This window comes from Pristiophorus japonicus, chromosome 14 (genome assembly GCF_044704955.1).
Source record: "Pristiophorus japonicus isolate sPriJap1 chromosome 14, sPriJap1.hap1, whole genome shotgun sequence".
Lineage (NCBI taxonomy): Eukaryota > Metazoa > Chordata > Chondrichthyes > Pristiophoridae > Pristiophorus > Pristiophorus japonicus.
Window position 1 is genome coordinate 108,053,714 of NC_091990.1, and position 17,270 is coordinate 108,070,983.

At 45.5% G+C, this 17,270-nt stretch overlaps 1 protein-coding gene across 4 annotated transcripts in view; it reads left to right on the top strand.

Moving 5' to 3' along the window:
- Positions 1–10,578: 10,578 nt before the first annotated feature.
- The window catches only part of parvaa (parvin, alpha a), a 112,192-nt gene continuing 105,500 nt past the window's right edge, over positions 10,579–17,270 (top strand). For 3 of the 4 annotated variants that reach the window (XM_070899472.1, XM_070899473.1, XM_070899471.1), the window contains exon 1: positions 10,579–10,874. In XM_070899472.1, the coding sequence (XP_070755573.1) occupies positions 10,742–10,874 (133 nt within the window). In that variant the 5' untranslated portion in view covers positions 10,579–10,741. The remainder of the gene's footprint in view (positions 10,875–17,270) is intronic. The other variant, XM_070899470.1, reaches the window with a different exon arrangement.

A 17,270-nucleotide genomic window follows, 5' to 3' on the forward strand; every position in this document is an offset into this window, starting at 1 on the left:
GAGCAGGGGAGTTATTCCCGGTGTCCTGGACCAATATTTATCCTTCAACCAACATCATTAAAACAGATTATTTGGACATCATCATATTGCTGTTTGTGGGAGCTTGCTGTGCGCAAATTGGCCGCCGCATTTCCTACATTACAACAGTGACTACACTTCAAAAGTACAGTACTTTATTGGCCGTAAAGCACTTTGGGATGTCCTGAGGTCGTGAAAGGTGCTATATAAATGCAGCTTAGTTCTTTTTATGATTTTTATGTTTTTTACCATGCATTCAAAGCTTCCACACCTGCTCAGTGCCCCAAACCTTTCCCCCCTAGCTCCTGCTGGGTATCCCCTCCTTCATTTTGTTTTATTCGGTTATGGGATGTGGGCATCGCCGGCAAGGCCAGCATTTATTGCCCATCCCTAATTGCCCTTCAGACAGAAGGTGGTGGTGAGCCGTCTTCTTGAACTGCTGCAGTCCGTATGGTGAAGGTGCTCCCACAGTGTTGGTAGGGAGGGAGTTCCAGGATTTCGACCCAGCGACGATGAAGGAACGGCCGACATATGTCCAAGTGAGGATGGTGTGTGTGTGACTCAGAGGGGAACTTGCAGGTGAGTGGTGTAAGTTATACCAAATAAATTCAGGTCCAAATTATTAGATCTTCATGACCATCACCTGGGAATGTGCTTGACCAATAGTTTTGCATGCAGTTACTTATGGTAGCCAGGTCTAGATAAAGATATAGAGGATATTGTTAGTCAGTGTACAACAACCACCACCAGTACCATTACAGCCATGGAAATGGCTTCCCAGGTGTGGCAAAGGCTACATATTGATTTTGCTGAGCTAGAAGGACAGCAATTGTTCTTTGTGATTGATAGCCATTCAAAGTGGGGAGAGGTGTTTCCGATGCGGAAAATAACAACAAGTAAAACGCTAGACCATTTATGAAGATTATTTTCTTCATTTGGCCTCTCAGAAGAGATTGTGTCTGATAAAAGGCCACAATTTTGTTCAGAAGAATTTGCTCAGTTCACGAGCAGAAACGGTGTGAAACATACCAAGGTTCTACCATAGCGCCCTGCTTCAAATGGTACAGCAGAGTGCACAATACAAATTGTAAAATGTGCTCTCATCAAGCAAATGTTGGATCGAAATCCAAAGAAACGGCAGTTGCCTAATTGGCTAATTTTCTAATTACTTATCATAATACTCCTCATACAACTACTGGTAGAACACCAGCAGAGTTGTTTCTCAAATGACAGCCCCGAACCAGATTCTCATTGTTAAAGCCAAACTTGGCACAGTCAGTAGAAGAGAAACAATTAAGACATTAAAAGAGTTGTGATAGAGATAGAGTAAGAGAGAGAAGTGTGAAATTAAATGAGAAGGTGAGAGTGAAGAACCATCACCATAAATGTGGTTACCAGGAAGAGTGGTGAAGATATGTGGCCCTCACACATATTTGGTCAAGATGTTTGATCATGGAAAGGTTAGGTTTGTTCACATTGATCATATTTTACCAACAGATGTGGAAGGAGTTGAAAGTTGGAATGATTATTTCTGACTCATCAGATAGTCTTATTACAAGTAGAGTACCAGTAGCAAATCCTACATCAAATGTACTGGAAACAAGTCCAAGAGAAAGTCAGAATTTAAGTCTGAGTCCGAGTTGGGCAGAAAAACAGTCTGAAGTTGCAGAGAGTTCAAATGTAAATCAATGCCATCCCTTGGAGGAAAACTTTCCTCAGGATCAGCCTAGAATGAGTCGAAGTTTGACACCATGTTTGGGGAGTTCTGATCAAGAGTGAAAGTATCCTCTTCGAAACAGAAAACAAGTGGTTAAGTTTGATTTGTAAATATGGCAAAATAAGTCCATATCTTTTGTTATGTATAACCATACAAGTTATGTGTGATGATTGTTTGTTATAATTACTTCTTCATTAAGGAGGGAGAAGTGTAACATATAGCTCCACTTAGTGGAATACTGCTCCACCTAGTGGACTACTGTGGTAGTGCAGCTATTGCTGTCAATACAATAAAGGCATCAGGTGTCAGGTCACCTGACAAGTTCCTGTCTTCAGAGTCATCTTGTAAAATCTGTGTGTTGTGATGTCGTAAAGAATATACCACAGCGGGTGTGGACTGCTTCATTACCTGGGGAGTTGTGAATAGAACTGAACACTGTGCATCACAACCATCTTCCTTTGTGCTAGGTATGACTCCAGCCACTCCAGATTTTTCTCCCTGAATCCCATTGACTTCAATTTTACTAGGGCTCCTTGATGCCACACTCAGTCAATTGCTGCCTTGATATCAAGTGCAGTCACTCTCACCTCATCTCTGGAATTCAGCTCTTTTGTCCATGTTTGGACCAAGGCTGTAATGAGGTCTGGAGCCGAGTGGTCCTGGTGGAACCCAAACTGGGCATTGGTGAGCAGGTTATTGCTGAGCAAGTGCCGCTTGATAGCATTGACACCTTCCATCACTTTGCTGATGATTGAGAGTAGACTGATAAGGCGATAATTGGCCGGATTGGATTTGTCCTGCTTTTTGTGTACAGGACATACCTGGGCAGTTTTCCACATTGTTGGATAGATGCCAGTGTTGTCGTGTACTGGAACAGCGTGGCTAGAAGTGTGGCTAGTTCTGGAGCACAAGTCTTCAGCACGACAGCCGGGATGTTGTCGGGGCCCATAGCCTTTGCTGTATTCAGTGTACTCAGCCATTTCTATATATCACGTGGAGAGAATCAAATTAGCTGAGGATTGGCTTCTGTGATGGTGGGGACCTCAGGAGGAGGCCGATATGGATCATCCACTCGGCACTTCTGGCTGAAGATGGTTGCAAACGCTTGTCTTTTGCACTTGCGTGTAGGTCTCCGCCACCATTGAGGATAGGGATATTCATGGAGCCTCCTCCTCCCGTTAGTTGTTTCATTGTCCACCACCATTCAATACTGGTTGTGGCAGGACTGCAGAGCTTTGATCTGATCCGTTGATTGTGGGATCATCAGCATGCTGCTTCTGCTGCTTAGAATGCATGTAGTCCTGTGGTGCAGCATCCCCAGCGTTAGTTATGCCCGGTGCTGCTCCTGGCATGCTTTTCTGAACTCCTCATTGAACCTCCTACCTCCTTATGCCTCCTGCTTGTTTTTCCAGTCTCTCCCCAGCTCCCGCTCCACATCCCAGTCCCTCTCTGTCATAGAATCATAGAAAATTCCGACACAGAAGGAGGCTATTCGGCCCATTGTGTCGGTCGAAAAAGAGCTACCCAGCCTAACCCCACCTTCCAGCACTCGGTCCTTAGCCCTGTAGTTTACAGCTCTTCAAGTGCACATCCAAATACTTTTTAAATGTGGAGGGTTTCTACCTCTTCTTCTTAGGCAGTCCCTCGGAGTCATGGATGACTTGCTTACACACTAACATGAGTTCTCAGGTGACTGATGAGTGCAGTGTGAGATCTATAGTCTCTGTCACAGGTGGGGCAGACGATGGTTGGAGGGATGGGTGGGTGGGGTGCTTGGGTTGTCGTGCGCTCCTTCCGCTGTTTGCACTTGGCTCCCGGCAAAGAGACTCAAGATGTTCGCCGCCTTCCCGGATGATTCTCCTCCACTTGGAGCAGTTTTGTGCCAGGGATTCTCAGGTGTCGGTGGGGATGTTGCATTTTTTCAAGGAGGCTTTGAGGGTGCCCTTGAAGCGTTTTCTCTGCCCACCTGGGGCTCGCTTGGCATGTTAGAACTCTGAGTAGAATGCTTGTTTTGGGAGTCGAGTATCGGGCATATGGACGATGTGGCCCATCCATCGGAGTTGATCGAGTGTGGTCAGTGCTTCGATGCTGGGGATGTTGGCCTGAGTGAGAACACTGATACTAGTGCACCTATCCTGCCAATTCATTTGCAGGATCTTGCGGAGGCAGCGTTGTTGGTATTTTTCCAGTGTTTTGAGATGTCCGCTGTATATAGTCCACGTCTCTGAGGCATATAGGAGGGCGGGTATCACCACTGCTCTGCAGACCATGAGCTTGGTGCCGGGTTTGAGGTCCGGTCTTCAAACACTCTATGCCTCAGGCAACCGAAGGCTGCACTGGCACACTGAAGGCAGTGTTGGACCTCGTCATCGATGTCTGCCCTTGTTGACAGTAGATTCCCGAGGTGTGGAAAATGGTCCACATTGTCCAAGGCCTTGTCATGGATCTTAATAATCAGGGGGCAGGGGCAGGTTGGTCGAGAACCTTTGCCCTACGGATGTTTAGTGTAAGGCCCATACTCTCGTACGCTTCAGTGAAGGTGTTGACGATCGTTTGGAGTTCGACCTCCGTGTGTGTGCAGACGCAAGCGTTGTCTGCATACTATAATTCAATGAGAGAGGATGGGATGACCTTAGATCTGGACTGAAGGCGACGAAGGTTGAAAAATTTTCGTTTGGTCTGTAGATTAGCTCCACTCCCCGAGGAGCTTGCTGAGGGTAAAATGGAGCATTGCAGCGAGGAAGATCGAGAAGAGCATTGGTGTGATGATGCAGCCTTGCTTGACGCCAGTCCGCACGTGTATTGGGTCTGTGGTGGATCCGTTGATCAGGATCACGGCTGCATGTCATCGGGAAGCAGGCGGAGGATCGTGACGAACTTTTGAGGGCAGCCGAATTTGAGGAGGACACTCCATAATCCCTCTCACTTGACAGTGTCGGAGGCCTTTGTGTGGTCAAAGAAGGCCATGTACAGAAGCAGGTGCTGCTCCCAGCATTTTTCTTGAATATGACATGCGGAAAAGATTATGTCCATTGTGCCCCTTAGTGGGCGGAATCCGCATTGCGACTCTGGCCAGAGGGAGAAGCTGATTCAGAAGGATTATTGCGATGACTTTCCCTGTGGCAGATAGCAGGGAAACTGCTCTGTAATTACCGCAATCGGACTTTCACATTTTTTGAAGATGGTCATGATTACAGCGTCTCTGAGATCCCCTGGTATGCGCTCCTCCTTCCAAATAACAAATGACAATACATGTGTGTGTGTGTGTGTGTGTGTGTGTGTGTGTATGTGTATGTGCTAGGCCTATGCAGCAGAGCCTGGTCTACAATTGTCTTGGATCCCCTTGTCATTGGACCAAGACCGAGCTCTGCCAAGCCCCTGTGGTAGCTGGTGTGCAACGGCCACCCCACGTTAAAAGAAGTCACGGCAGGGTGGTGAGGGTTTCTGCCCCTACCACCCTTTCAGGCAGTGAGTTCCAGATCCCCACCACCTTCTGGATGAAGACATGTTTCCTCATCTCCCCTCTAAACCTCCTACCAATTACTTTAAATCTATGCTCCTTGGTTGTTGAACCCTCTGCTAAGGGAAACAGGTCCTTCCTATCCACACTATCTAGGCCCCTCATAATTTTATACACCTCAATCAGGTCTCCCCTCAGCTTCCTCTGTTCCTATCCACTCTTTCCCTATAGCTAAAATTTTCCAGTCCAGGCAGCACCCTCATATATCTCCAGTGGACCCTCGCTAGTACAATCACATCTTTCCTGTAATGTGGTGACCAGAACTGTACACAGTACTCCAGCTGTGGCCTAACTAGTATTTTATACAGTTCAAGTTGAGGCTTTTATATTCTATGCCTTGGCTAATAAATGAAAGAATTCCGTATGCCTTTTTAACTACCTTATTGACCTGTCCTGCTACCTTTAAGGACCGGTGGACATACATAAGAACAGAAAAATATAAAAATTAGGAGCAGAAGGAGGCCATTCAGCCCCTCGAGCCTGCTCCGCCATTCAATATCATGGCTGATCTTTGACCTCAACTCCACTTTCCTGCACTGTCCCCATTTCCCTTGATTCCTTTAATATCCAAAAATCTATCGACCTCTGTCTTGAATAAACTCAAAGACTGATCCTCCACAGCCTCTGGGGTAGAGAATTTCAAAGATTCACCACCCTTTAAGTGAAGAAGTTTCTCCTCATCTCAGTCCTAAATGGCCATCCCCTTATTCTGAGACTGTGACCCCTGGTTCTAGACTCCCCAGCCAGGGGAAAAATCCTCCCTGCATCTACCCTGTCAAGCCCTGTAAGAATTTTGTATGTTTCAGGGAGATCACCTCTCATTCTTCTAATACAGGCCAAGTCTACTCAGTCTCTCCTCATAGGACAATCCCCCCCATCACAGGAATCAGTCTGGTGAACCTTTGTTGCACTCCCTCTATAACAAGTGTATCCTTCCTTAGGTAAGGAAACCAAAACTGTACATAACACTCCAGGTGCGGTCTCACCAGGGCCCTCTATAATTGCAGTAAGACATCTTTACTCTTATACTCAAATCCTCTTGTAATAAAGGCCAACATACCATTTTCTTTCTTAATTGTTTGATGTACCTGTATGTTAACTTTCAATGATTCGTGTACAAGGACACCCAGGTCCCTCTGAACACCAATATTTCCCAATCTCTCACCATTTAAAAAATACTTTGCTTTTCTATTTTCCTACCAAAGTGAATAACTTCACATTTCTCCACATTATATTCCATTTGCCATGTGCTTGCCCACTCACTTAGTCTGTCTATATCCCCTTGAAGCCTCTTAGTATCCTCTTCACAACTTACATTCCCACCTAGCTTTGTATCATCAGCAAACTTGGATATATTACATTTGGTCCCCTCATCCAAATCATTGATATAGATTGTGAATAGCTGGGGCCCAAGCATCAATCCTTGCGGTACCCCACTAGTTACAGCCAGCCAGCCCGAAAATGACCCGTTTATTCATAATCTGTTTTCTGTCTGTTAACCAATTCTCAATCCATGCTAGTATATTACCCCAATACTATCAACCCTAATTTTGTTTAATAACCTCTTATGTGACACCTTATCGAATGCCTTCTGATAATCCAAATACATCACATCCACTGGTTCCCCCTTATTTATTCTCTTAGTTGCAACCTCTAACTCTAACAGATTTGTCAAACATGATTTCCCTTTCATAAATCCGTGTTGACTCTGTCCAATCTTATTATTATTTTCCAAGTGCCCAGTTACCACGTCCTTAATAATAGACTCCAGCATTTTCCCTACTAGTGATGTCAGGCTAACTGGTCTGTAGTTCCCTGTTTTTTCTCTCCCTCCTTTCTTAAATAGCAAGGTTACATTAGCTACCTTCCAATCTGTGGGAACCATTCTGGAATCTATGAAATTTTGGAAGAAGGCACCCAATGCATCCACTATCTCTATAGCCACCTCTTTCAAAACCCTGGGGTGTAGGCCATCAGGTTCAAGGGATTTATCGGCTTTTAGTCCCATTAATTTCTCCAGAACTATTTTTTTACTAATACCAATTTCTTTTAGTTCACTAGATCCTTGGTTCTCCACTATTTCCAGGAGGTTTTTCGTGTCTTCTTCCGTGAAGACAGTCACAAAATATTTGTTTAATTTCTCTGCCATTTCCTTATTCCCCATTATAATTTCTCCTGTCTCAGCCTGTAAGGGACCCACATTTATTTCACTAATCTTTTCCTCTTTACATACCTATAGAAGCCTGTACCATCTGTTTATATGTCTCTCACTAGTTTACTTTCATATTCTATTTTCCCCCTTTATCTATTTCTTGGTCCTCTAAAATCCACCCAATCCTCAGACTTACTGCTCTTTTTGGCAACATTATCAGCCTCTTGGTCTAATATTATCTTTAACTTCTCTTGTTGACCATGGTTGGACCACTTTTCCTGTGGGGTTTTTATGCCTTAAAGGAATGTATGTTTGTTGTAAATTATATATTAATTCTTTAAATGCTAGCCATTGCTTGTCTACCATCATATCTTTTAATGTAGTTTCCCAATCTACCTTAGCTAACTCACCCCTCATACCTACATAGTTTGATTTGTTTGGATTTAAGAGCCTAGTCTCGGATGCAACAAAATCATTTTCAAACTCAATATAAAATTTTATCATATTATGGTCACTTTTCCCTTAAGGCCCCTTTACTACAAGGTTATTAATTAACCCTTTCTCATTGCACAATACTAGATCTAAAATAGCCTGTTTCCTAGTTGGTTCCTCAACGTACTTCTTGTACATTCCATTAATTTGTACTCCACGCTATTGCTGCAAATTTGGTTTGCCCAGTCTCTATGTAGATTAAAGTCCCCCATGATTACTGTATTACCCTTGTTACATGCACCTCTAGTTTCCTGATTTATACTATGCCCTACATTACCACTACTGTTTGGGGGCCTATAAACAACTCTCACCAATATTTTCTGCCCCTTGCTGTTTCTTAGCTCCACCCAAACTGGTTCTACTTATTTTTATTCAGAGCTAAGAGCCTTTCTCTCTACTGTCTTTATCCCATCCTTTATTATCAGGGCTACCCCTTCACCTTTTCCATTTTGCCTATCTCTTCGAAAAGTTAAGTATCCTGGAATATTTCGTTCCCAGCGGCGGTCACTTTGCAACCCTGGGCCTGAAATTGCGGTCGGAGGCTTCCTTCGTACGAACGCCTCCGACCCGAAAAAAATCTACGGAACTATCTTTTGGTGCCGGAGCAACCTACGATTCTGGTCAGAGGCCTAGATTCGCTGCACAGCACACGGGGAGATGTCTTCGAGGTACGTACGTAGAAGCTGGAGTCACGTGGGCCTGAACCACCAATCACGATGCAGTATTCTCATTGATCAAAATGGGAGCTCTGTTTGTGCGAGTTCCCATTTCTACCAATGAGCAAAACCCCTAAAACACCGAAACACAGCATAATAAATAAATAAAACACCTCACATATTTAAAATTAATGAAATTAATGTAATTAAATGTTTTAGAAAAAAATATATTTTGAGGAATTTTTTTTAATGTACATTAATAGTGTTAAAAATAAACTTACCTTAATGGATAGGGGTTTTACTATAAAAATGTGTATTTAAATGTAATTTTTATTTGTGTTAAAACTCTTTAGCTGGTAAAAGTAGGCTATGCGCCTCCTTTCACCAGGCGTAAAAGTTCGAAGGACATTTGTGTGAATGTCCTTCTCCTGGGGATGCGGAGGATCTGTCAAAATAAATCTTGACAGATCAGAAAAGCCGGTTTTCAGCGCATGCGCATTGCGCCCCGAAAACTTGCTTTTGCGAGGCCTCGCCGGGTCCGTGCGCACTCCTTATGGACCTGGCAAGGCCGGAATTTTAGGCCCCATGTCTCCATAATGGCTATTAGATCAAAACTATTAATTTCTATCTGTGCTATTAATTCATCTATTTTGTTGCGAATGCTTTGTGCATTCAGATATAGTGCCTTTACCTTTGACTTTTTCTATTCTTCCCTGATGTCACCTCAGTCACTGATGCCCTGTTACCTTTGTTACTCTCTCTGTCCCTTCCTGACAACACTCTGTTTATTTTTACCCAAAACTCTGCTCTGCTCTAGAGCCTTGGCATTTCTCTTGCTGCTTTTAAATTGACTCTTTCCTGAATCCTCCCCCCCACCCCCCGCACCCCCCGCCATTCCTTAGTTTAAAGCCCTGTCTACTGCCCTAATTATTTGATTTGCCAGGACACTGGTTCCAGCCCGGTTCAAGTGGAGCCTGTCCCAATGGAATAGCTCTCTCTTTCCCCAGTACTGGTGCCAGTGCCTCATGAAGCAAAACTCCTTCCTCCCACACCACTCTTTGAGCCATGCACTGAACTTTCTAATCTGTTTGTCCCTATACACACCAAGGTCCCTCTTTTCCCCCACACCTCTCAGTATCCTCCCATTTATTGTGTATTCCTTTTGCCTTGTTGCACCTCCCCAAATGCATTATCTCACACTTTTCCAGACTAGATCCTACTCCCCATCCCAGTCCCTCCCCGGCTCCCGCTCCCCATCCCAGTCCCTCCCGAGATCCCGCTCCCAATCCCAGTCCCTCCTGAAATCCCGCTCCCCATCCCAGTCCCTTCCGAGATCCCGCTCCCCATCCCAGCCCCTCCCGAGATCCAGCTCTAGATTCTTCTCTCCTCCCTTGACCAAGTTTGCTGGGATAAGTTTCTACGTAAAGAAAAACTTGCATTTATATAGTGCCTTTGAGAACGTCCCAAAGCGCTTTACAGTCAATGAAGTACTACAGAAGTACTAGTCACTGTTGTAATGTAGGAAACGCGGCAGCCAATTTGCGCACAGCGAGCTCCCACAAACAGCAATGGGCCAAAATGTATTCAGTGACAGTGGTTGAGGGATAAATATTGGCCCCAGGCCAATGAAAGGTATCATTCAGCAACAATGCTGCAATTTCCTAAAACCACTTTCTTGCCAAACTCTCAATCGTCGCCACAATGACAACGCCCCTCTCTTTGATTTAAACCCCTGGCCTATTTTGATGCCTATCACTTGAACACAAATAAAACTAGACACAGCTCCGTTGTTGTGATCAAGGTAGTTTCAGTCTGATCACCAATCTGGTATAGTAACATCTGTGGAAAACTGTGTGTGTGTGCGCGGGGGGATAATGGACTAAATTGTGATTGTGTAAATGGAGAAAATGTGATGGTTTATTAATTTGTGGGGTTTTGAGGACCAGTGTGAGTAGAGGCTGGAGCAGAGATTCAGTGGGAGTGGTGAGATTTCAGTCCCAGCCCCAGGGCGGTGTGTCAATCTCTCGCTGCCTCATAGCGCTGGAATTCGGCGCTCACTGGGAATTCCATATCCGTCCACAGTTTTGGAGAGTTAAAGGTGTGTGTGTGTGTAGAGAGAGATCAGTCTGCAAACCTTTTCCTCCCTCCCCGATCCGGAACAGGACAAGGATTCAGCCACTCGAGACATGGCTAGCTCTCCCCAGAAATCCCCATCGACTCCCAAATCCCCCGTCCCCAAATCTCCCTCCTCCAGAAAAGAGGACTCCTTCCTGGGCAAACTTGGCGGAACTTTAGCCAGAAGGAAAAAAGCCAAAGAAGGTAAATTAGTTTTTAATTTCTTAAAACGACCTGAGAACGAAAACTTTGCCACTTGTGCTTTTAAAAAAGTTTTCAGAAGTTTTTCAACGTTTTTGCAAAGTTCAACCAGTAAAGCGTTGAGCTTTGTATTGCTTTGTGGCGAGTGTTAAAGGCTTCTAGAGGGTGCAATGTGAAGTTGCAATCCCTTATAAGTAATTTATTGTTAAAAATCAGAAGTGGAGTTTTGTTTTTGACGAGTTCAGAGTTAAGGGCTGGCTGGGTGTAGCCATACGTCTTGTGGAATGTTTTCCGGCTCAACGTCATGGGGTCGGTGATAAAAGTTCTCCCGCGGTGAAACCCTTTTCTCTCTCTCTCTCTCTCTCTCGCTCTCTGCATGTTCACAACTTGCAACTGATCAAAACAAAAAGTCAGTCTGCAGACAGATAAGGAGGTGTTTATCAGCGGTTACATTCATCTGGCGCTTCAATAGGTGCAGGTATGCAGGAAGTGACCACGCTGTAGATTCTTGTCTGGAGGGCGAGCTGGATATTTCAGTCCATGTCTTTAAAAGAAAAACCTGCATTTCTATAGCGCCTTTCACCGCGTCAGGGCGTCCCAAAGCGCCTCACAGCCAGTTTGCTTAAAAAAAAGTTTTCAAAAAGTTGAAATGTAGTCGTTGTTGTAATGTGGGAAACGCGGCAGCCAATTTGCGCTCAGCAAGTTCCCACAAACAGCAGTGTGATAATGACCAGATAATCTGTTTTTAGTGATGTTAATTGAGGGATAAATATTGGTGGCGAAGGTTAAGCAGCTTCCCACTGGTTCTGTAGTTTAGTTCTACTCCAGCGGGGAGCTTGTTGACTGAGGTGGAGCATGGCAGTGAGGAAGATTGAAAAGAGGGTTAGAGCGATAACGCAGCCCTGTTTGACCCTGGTCTGGACATGGATTGGGTCTGTAATGGATCTTTTGGTAAGGCTCACGGCCTGCATGTCGTCGTGGAGCAGATGGAAGACGTTGACGAACTTTGGGGGCATCCAAAACAGAGGAGGACGCTCCATCGACCCTCACGGTTGACAGTGTCAGTGTTGACAGTGTAAGTTCGAAGAAGGTCAGGTGTAAGGGCTGGCGCTGTTCCCTGCATTTTTCCTGCAGCTGTCGCGCTGCAAAAATCACGTCTCTTGTGCCCCGTAGGGGACGAAATCCGCACTGTGACTCCAGGAGGAGCTCTTTGGCCACAGGGAGAAGATGGTTGAGGAGAACTCTAGCGACGATTTTCACAGTGGCTGATAGCAGGGAGATTCCTCTGTAGTTGCTGCAGTCGGACTTGTCCCCCTTTTTAAAAGATGGTCACGATCACTGCATCTCTGAGATCTCTCAGCATGCTCTCCTTCCTCCAGATGAGAGAAATCAATTAGTTCAACCTTCGCCGTCTCCAGACCAGATCCAAGATCACCCCAACCTCTGTTGTTGAGCTATAGTACGCGGACGATGCCTGCGTCTGCGCACATCCAGAGGCTGAAATCCAGGACATAGTCGACGTATTTACTGAAGTGTACGAAAGCATAGGCATTACGCTAAACATCCGTAAGACAAATTTCCTCCACCAGCATGTCCTCACCGCACAGCACTGCCCCCCAGTCATCAAGATCCACGCGCAGCCCTGGACAACGTGGAGCATTTCCCATACCTCGGGAGCTTCGTATCAACAAGAGCAGGCATTGACTATGAGATTCAACATCGTCTCCAGTGCGCCAGTGCAGCCTTTGGCTGCCTGAGGAAAAGAGTGTTTGAATACCAGTCCCTCAAAACTGCCACCAAGCTCATGGTCTACAGGGCTGTAGTTAATACCTGCCCTCCTGTATGGCTCAGAGACATGGACCATGTACAGTAGACACCAAGTCGCTGGAGAAATATCACCAATGATGCCTCCGCAAGATACTACAAATCCCCTGGGAGGACAGATGCACCAACATTAGTGTCCTCAACCAGGCCAACATGCCCAGCATTGAAGCACTGACCACACTTGATCAACTCCGCTGGGCAGGCCACATCGTTCGCGTAGCAGACCCGAGACTCCCAAAGCAAGCGCTCTACTCAGAACTCCTTCACGGTAAACGAGCCAAAGGTGAGCAGAGGAAACGTTACAGGGACACCCTGAAAGCCTCCCTGAAAAAGTGCAACATCCCCACTGATACCTGGGAGTCCCTGGCCAAAGACCGCCCTAAGTGGAGGAAGTGCATCCAGGAGGGCGCTGAGCACCTCGAGTTTCATCGCCGAGAGCATGCAGAAATCAAGTGGAGGCAGCGGAAAGAGCGTGCGGCAAACCAGTCCCACCCACCCTGTCCCTCAGCGACTGTCTATCCCACCTGTGACAGGGATTGTGGTTCTCCTATTGGACTGTTCAGTCACCTAAGGTCTCATTTTAAGAGTAGAAGCAAGTCTTCCTCGATTCCGAGGGACTGCCTATGATAATTGATGAAATATTGGCCCAGGACACCAGAAAGAACTTACCTTGCTGCTCTTCGAAATAGTGCCATGGGATATTTTACTTCCACCTGAGAGAGCAGATGAGGCCTTGGTTTAACGTCTCATCTGAAAGACACAGTGACTAATCGTGGAGTTATTATGTAAAAAAAAATAACACGCCCTGGAGCAACAGAATTTCCCCTGACAGCATTTAAAGTCGGTTGTTCATTCTAAACAAATGAATAACTTGGATTTTAAAAGTTCTCATCCTTGCTTACAAATCTCTCCATGGCCTCACACCTCCCTATCTCTGTAATCTCCTCCAGCCCCACAACATTCCCCCCCCCCCCCCCCCACCCGCTGAGATGTCTGCGCTTCTCTAGTTCTGACCTCTAGAGCATCCCTGATTTCCATTGCGCCACCATTGGTGGCTGTGCCTTCAGCTGCCTGAGCCCTAAGCTCTGGAATTCCATCCCTAAACCTCTCCACCTCTCTCTTTTTAGGATGCTCCTTAAAACCTACCTCATTGCCCAACCTGTTGGTCATCTGCTGTAATTTCTTCTTGTGTGGCTCATTGTCAAATTTATTTGTTTTGTCTTAAAATACTCCTGTGAAGCGCCTTGGGATGTTTTACTACGTTAAAGCTGCTCTATAAGTGCAAGTTAATTTTAAATCCTGATTTATCTGCATTTATAGGGGGATATTTTAGAACCCGAGTGAACATTAGGAACACGAGGAGGCCATCTAGCCCCTCAAGCCACTGCCACCTGTCAGTGAGATCATGGCAGATCTGATGGGGTGAAATGAAGAGGGGTGGGAGGAGGCCCATGTGGAGCATAAACCCCATTACAGACTTGTTGGGCCGAATGGCCTGTTTCTGTGCTGGGTCTTCCACGTAGGTAGTCTCAAAGTGTATTCAGCATCCATTCTTGTAGAAGGCTTTTCAAATTCCTCCTACATTATATTAATGACTTGGATGTGGGTGTACAGGTCACAATTTCAAGAATTTCCAGATGACACACAACTTGGAAGTATAGTGAACAGTGAGGAGGATAATGATAGACTTCACGAGGACATAGACAGGCTGGTGGAATGGGTGGACACGTGGCAGATGAAATTTAATGCAGAAAAGTGAAAAATGATACATTTTGATCGGAAGAACGAGGAGAGGCAATATAAACTAAAGGCTACAATCCTAAAGGGGGTGCATGAACAGAGAGACCTGGGGCTATATGTGTGCAAATCCATTGAAGGTGGCAGGGCAGGTTGAGAAAGCAGTTTTTTAAAAAAAGCATACAGAATTTTGGGCTTTATAAATAGAGGCACAGAGTACAAAGGTAAGGAAGTTATGATGAACCGTTATAAAACACTGTTTTGGCCTCAGCTGGAGTATTGTGTCCAATTCTGGGCACCACACTTTAGGAAGGATGTAAAGGCTTTGGAGAGGAAGCAGAAAAGACTTACAAGAATGGTTCCAGGGATGAGGGACTTCAGTTACGTGGATAAACTGGAGAAGCTGGGGTTGTTCTCCTTGGAACAGAGAAGGTTGAGAGGAGATTTGATCGAGGTGTTCAAAATCAGGAGGGGTCTGGACAGAGTAGATAGAGAGAAACTGTTCCCATTGGCAGAAGGGGCGAGAACCAGAGGACACAGGTTTAAGGTGATAGACAACACGAGGAAAAATGTTTTTACGCAGCGAATGGTTAAGATCTGGAATGTGCTCCCTGAAAGGGTGGTGGAGGCAGACTCAATCATGGCTTTCCAAAGGGAATTGGATAAGTACCCGAAGGAAAGAAATTTACTGCGGGGGAAAGGGCAGGAGAGTGGGATTGACTGAGGTGCTCTTGCAGAGAGCCGGCACGGGCTTGATGGGCCGAATTACCTCCTGTGCTGTAACCATTCTATGATTCCATAAACACGGGCATGGACCAGTTAGGCCGAATGGCCTGTTTCTGCGCTGTATACTCGATGTAATACCTCAACTCCATTAATCACTCAATACCCTGACATGACCTCTCTTAAGCTCTGCACTTCAGGACATTTGATACTCTCCTGAATTGATAGGAATGACAGCGCAGAAGAATTTGGTCCATTGAGCAGTCGGGCCCTCTTGCCTTGATCGGCACCAATGTTCCCCTGAAAGTGCGCAACCGCTCAGCAAATTTAAAGGGTCCACGCAGGGAACAAAATTATAAGGAACATTGATGGGCACCCAAAGCCACTTTGTACTGGCCCAAAAAGCAGCGATTAGAAATGCAGTCTTAAGACTGCGTTGAGAATTTGCTTCTCACCGATGCTGCAGCTGTTGTGTAATTGCAGCTGAAGTTATTCTAAACCTTCATAAATCACTGGTTCGGCCCAAGCTGAAGTATTGTGTCCAATTCTGGCCACCGCACTTTAGGAAGGATGTCAAGGCCTTGGAGAGGGTGCAGAGAGGATTTACTGGAATGGTACCAGGGACGAGGGACTTCAGTTATATGTAGAGACTGGAGAAGCTGGGATTATTCTCCTTAGAACAGAGAAGCTTAAGGGGCGATTTGATGGAGGTGTTCAAAATCTTGAAAGGTTCTGTCACAGGAAACAGTTTCTCCTTATTTACTTTGACAGAAGGGTCGGTAACCAGAGGACACAGATTTAAGATAATTGGCAAAAAAAACAGAGGGGGAGATAAGAACTGTTATATATGTATACTTGTATTTACTCTGTACAGCCACCAGAGGGCTCATCCCCTGGAGTCCCAAGGGATCCCATAATCCCTTGGGAGCACAGGTATTTAAGGAGGCTTCACAGGTTGGAGAGGCACTCTGGAGACCTGCGATAAAAGACTAAGGTCACACTTTACTTTGAGCGCATGTTCAGTCTGACTCTTTCTCCATACACAACCAGAACTTGTTTTACGCAGCGAGTTGTTGTGATCGGGAACGCGCTGGCTGAAAGGGCAGTGGAAGCAGATTCAATAGTAACATTCAAAAAGGAATTGGATAAATACTTGAAGGAAAACATTTTAAGGATTATGGGGAAAGAGCAGGGGGAGTGGGACTAATTGAATTGCTTTATCAAAGAGCCGGCACAGGCTCGATGGAACGAATGGCCTCCTTCTGTGCTGCATTATTCTGTGATTCTTAATCGCAGGTACTTTTGTTTTTGAGCCGTATTACAGATTTAAATCCTAGTCTTCCTGGATATTCATGCTCGACCTTAATTTCGAGGCTGAGTTTTGCCAACGTGAGGAGAGAAAATGTTGACATAATTTTAGCCGAGAACACGAGCACAGTCGGATTTTCACCATCCAGATTTGGACGTGCCAGTGGCCTGTTTGGAAAAGCACTAACATGTAGGTCAAATGCCCAAAGACCACTTTCTAAAATAGACACACCTTGTTTTATTATATAGGTCTCAGCTGTGGCTCAGTGAGTAGCACTCTTGCCTTTGAGTCAGAAGGTTGTGGCTTCAAGCCCCACTCCAGAGGCTTAAGCACAAAATCTAGGCTGCCACTCCAGTGCAGTATTGAGGGAGCGCTGTACTGTCGGAGGGGCAGTACTGAGGGGGCACTGCACTGTCACAGGGTCAGTACTGAGGGAACGCTGCACTGTCAGAGGTGCCGTCTTTCAGATGAGACATTAAACCAAGGCCCCGTCTGCTCTCTCGGGTGGATGTAAAAGATCGCACAGCCACTATTTAGAAGTGTTTTGGGCCAATATTTATTCCTCAACCAAAACATCATTAAAACACATTATCTGGTTATTTATCACATTGCTGTTTGTGGGAGCTTGCTGTGCGCAACTTGGCTGCTGTGTTTCCCATTTTACAACAGTGACTACACTTTGAAAGTGCTTCATTGGCTGTAAAGCGCTTTGGGACATGCTGAGGTCATGAAAGGCGCTATATAAATGCAGGTCTTTATTATTTTAACAATCTGTAAGATTCGACGATCCTTAACCCATGGGTGCC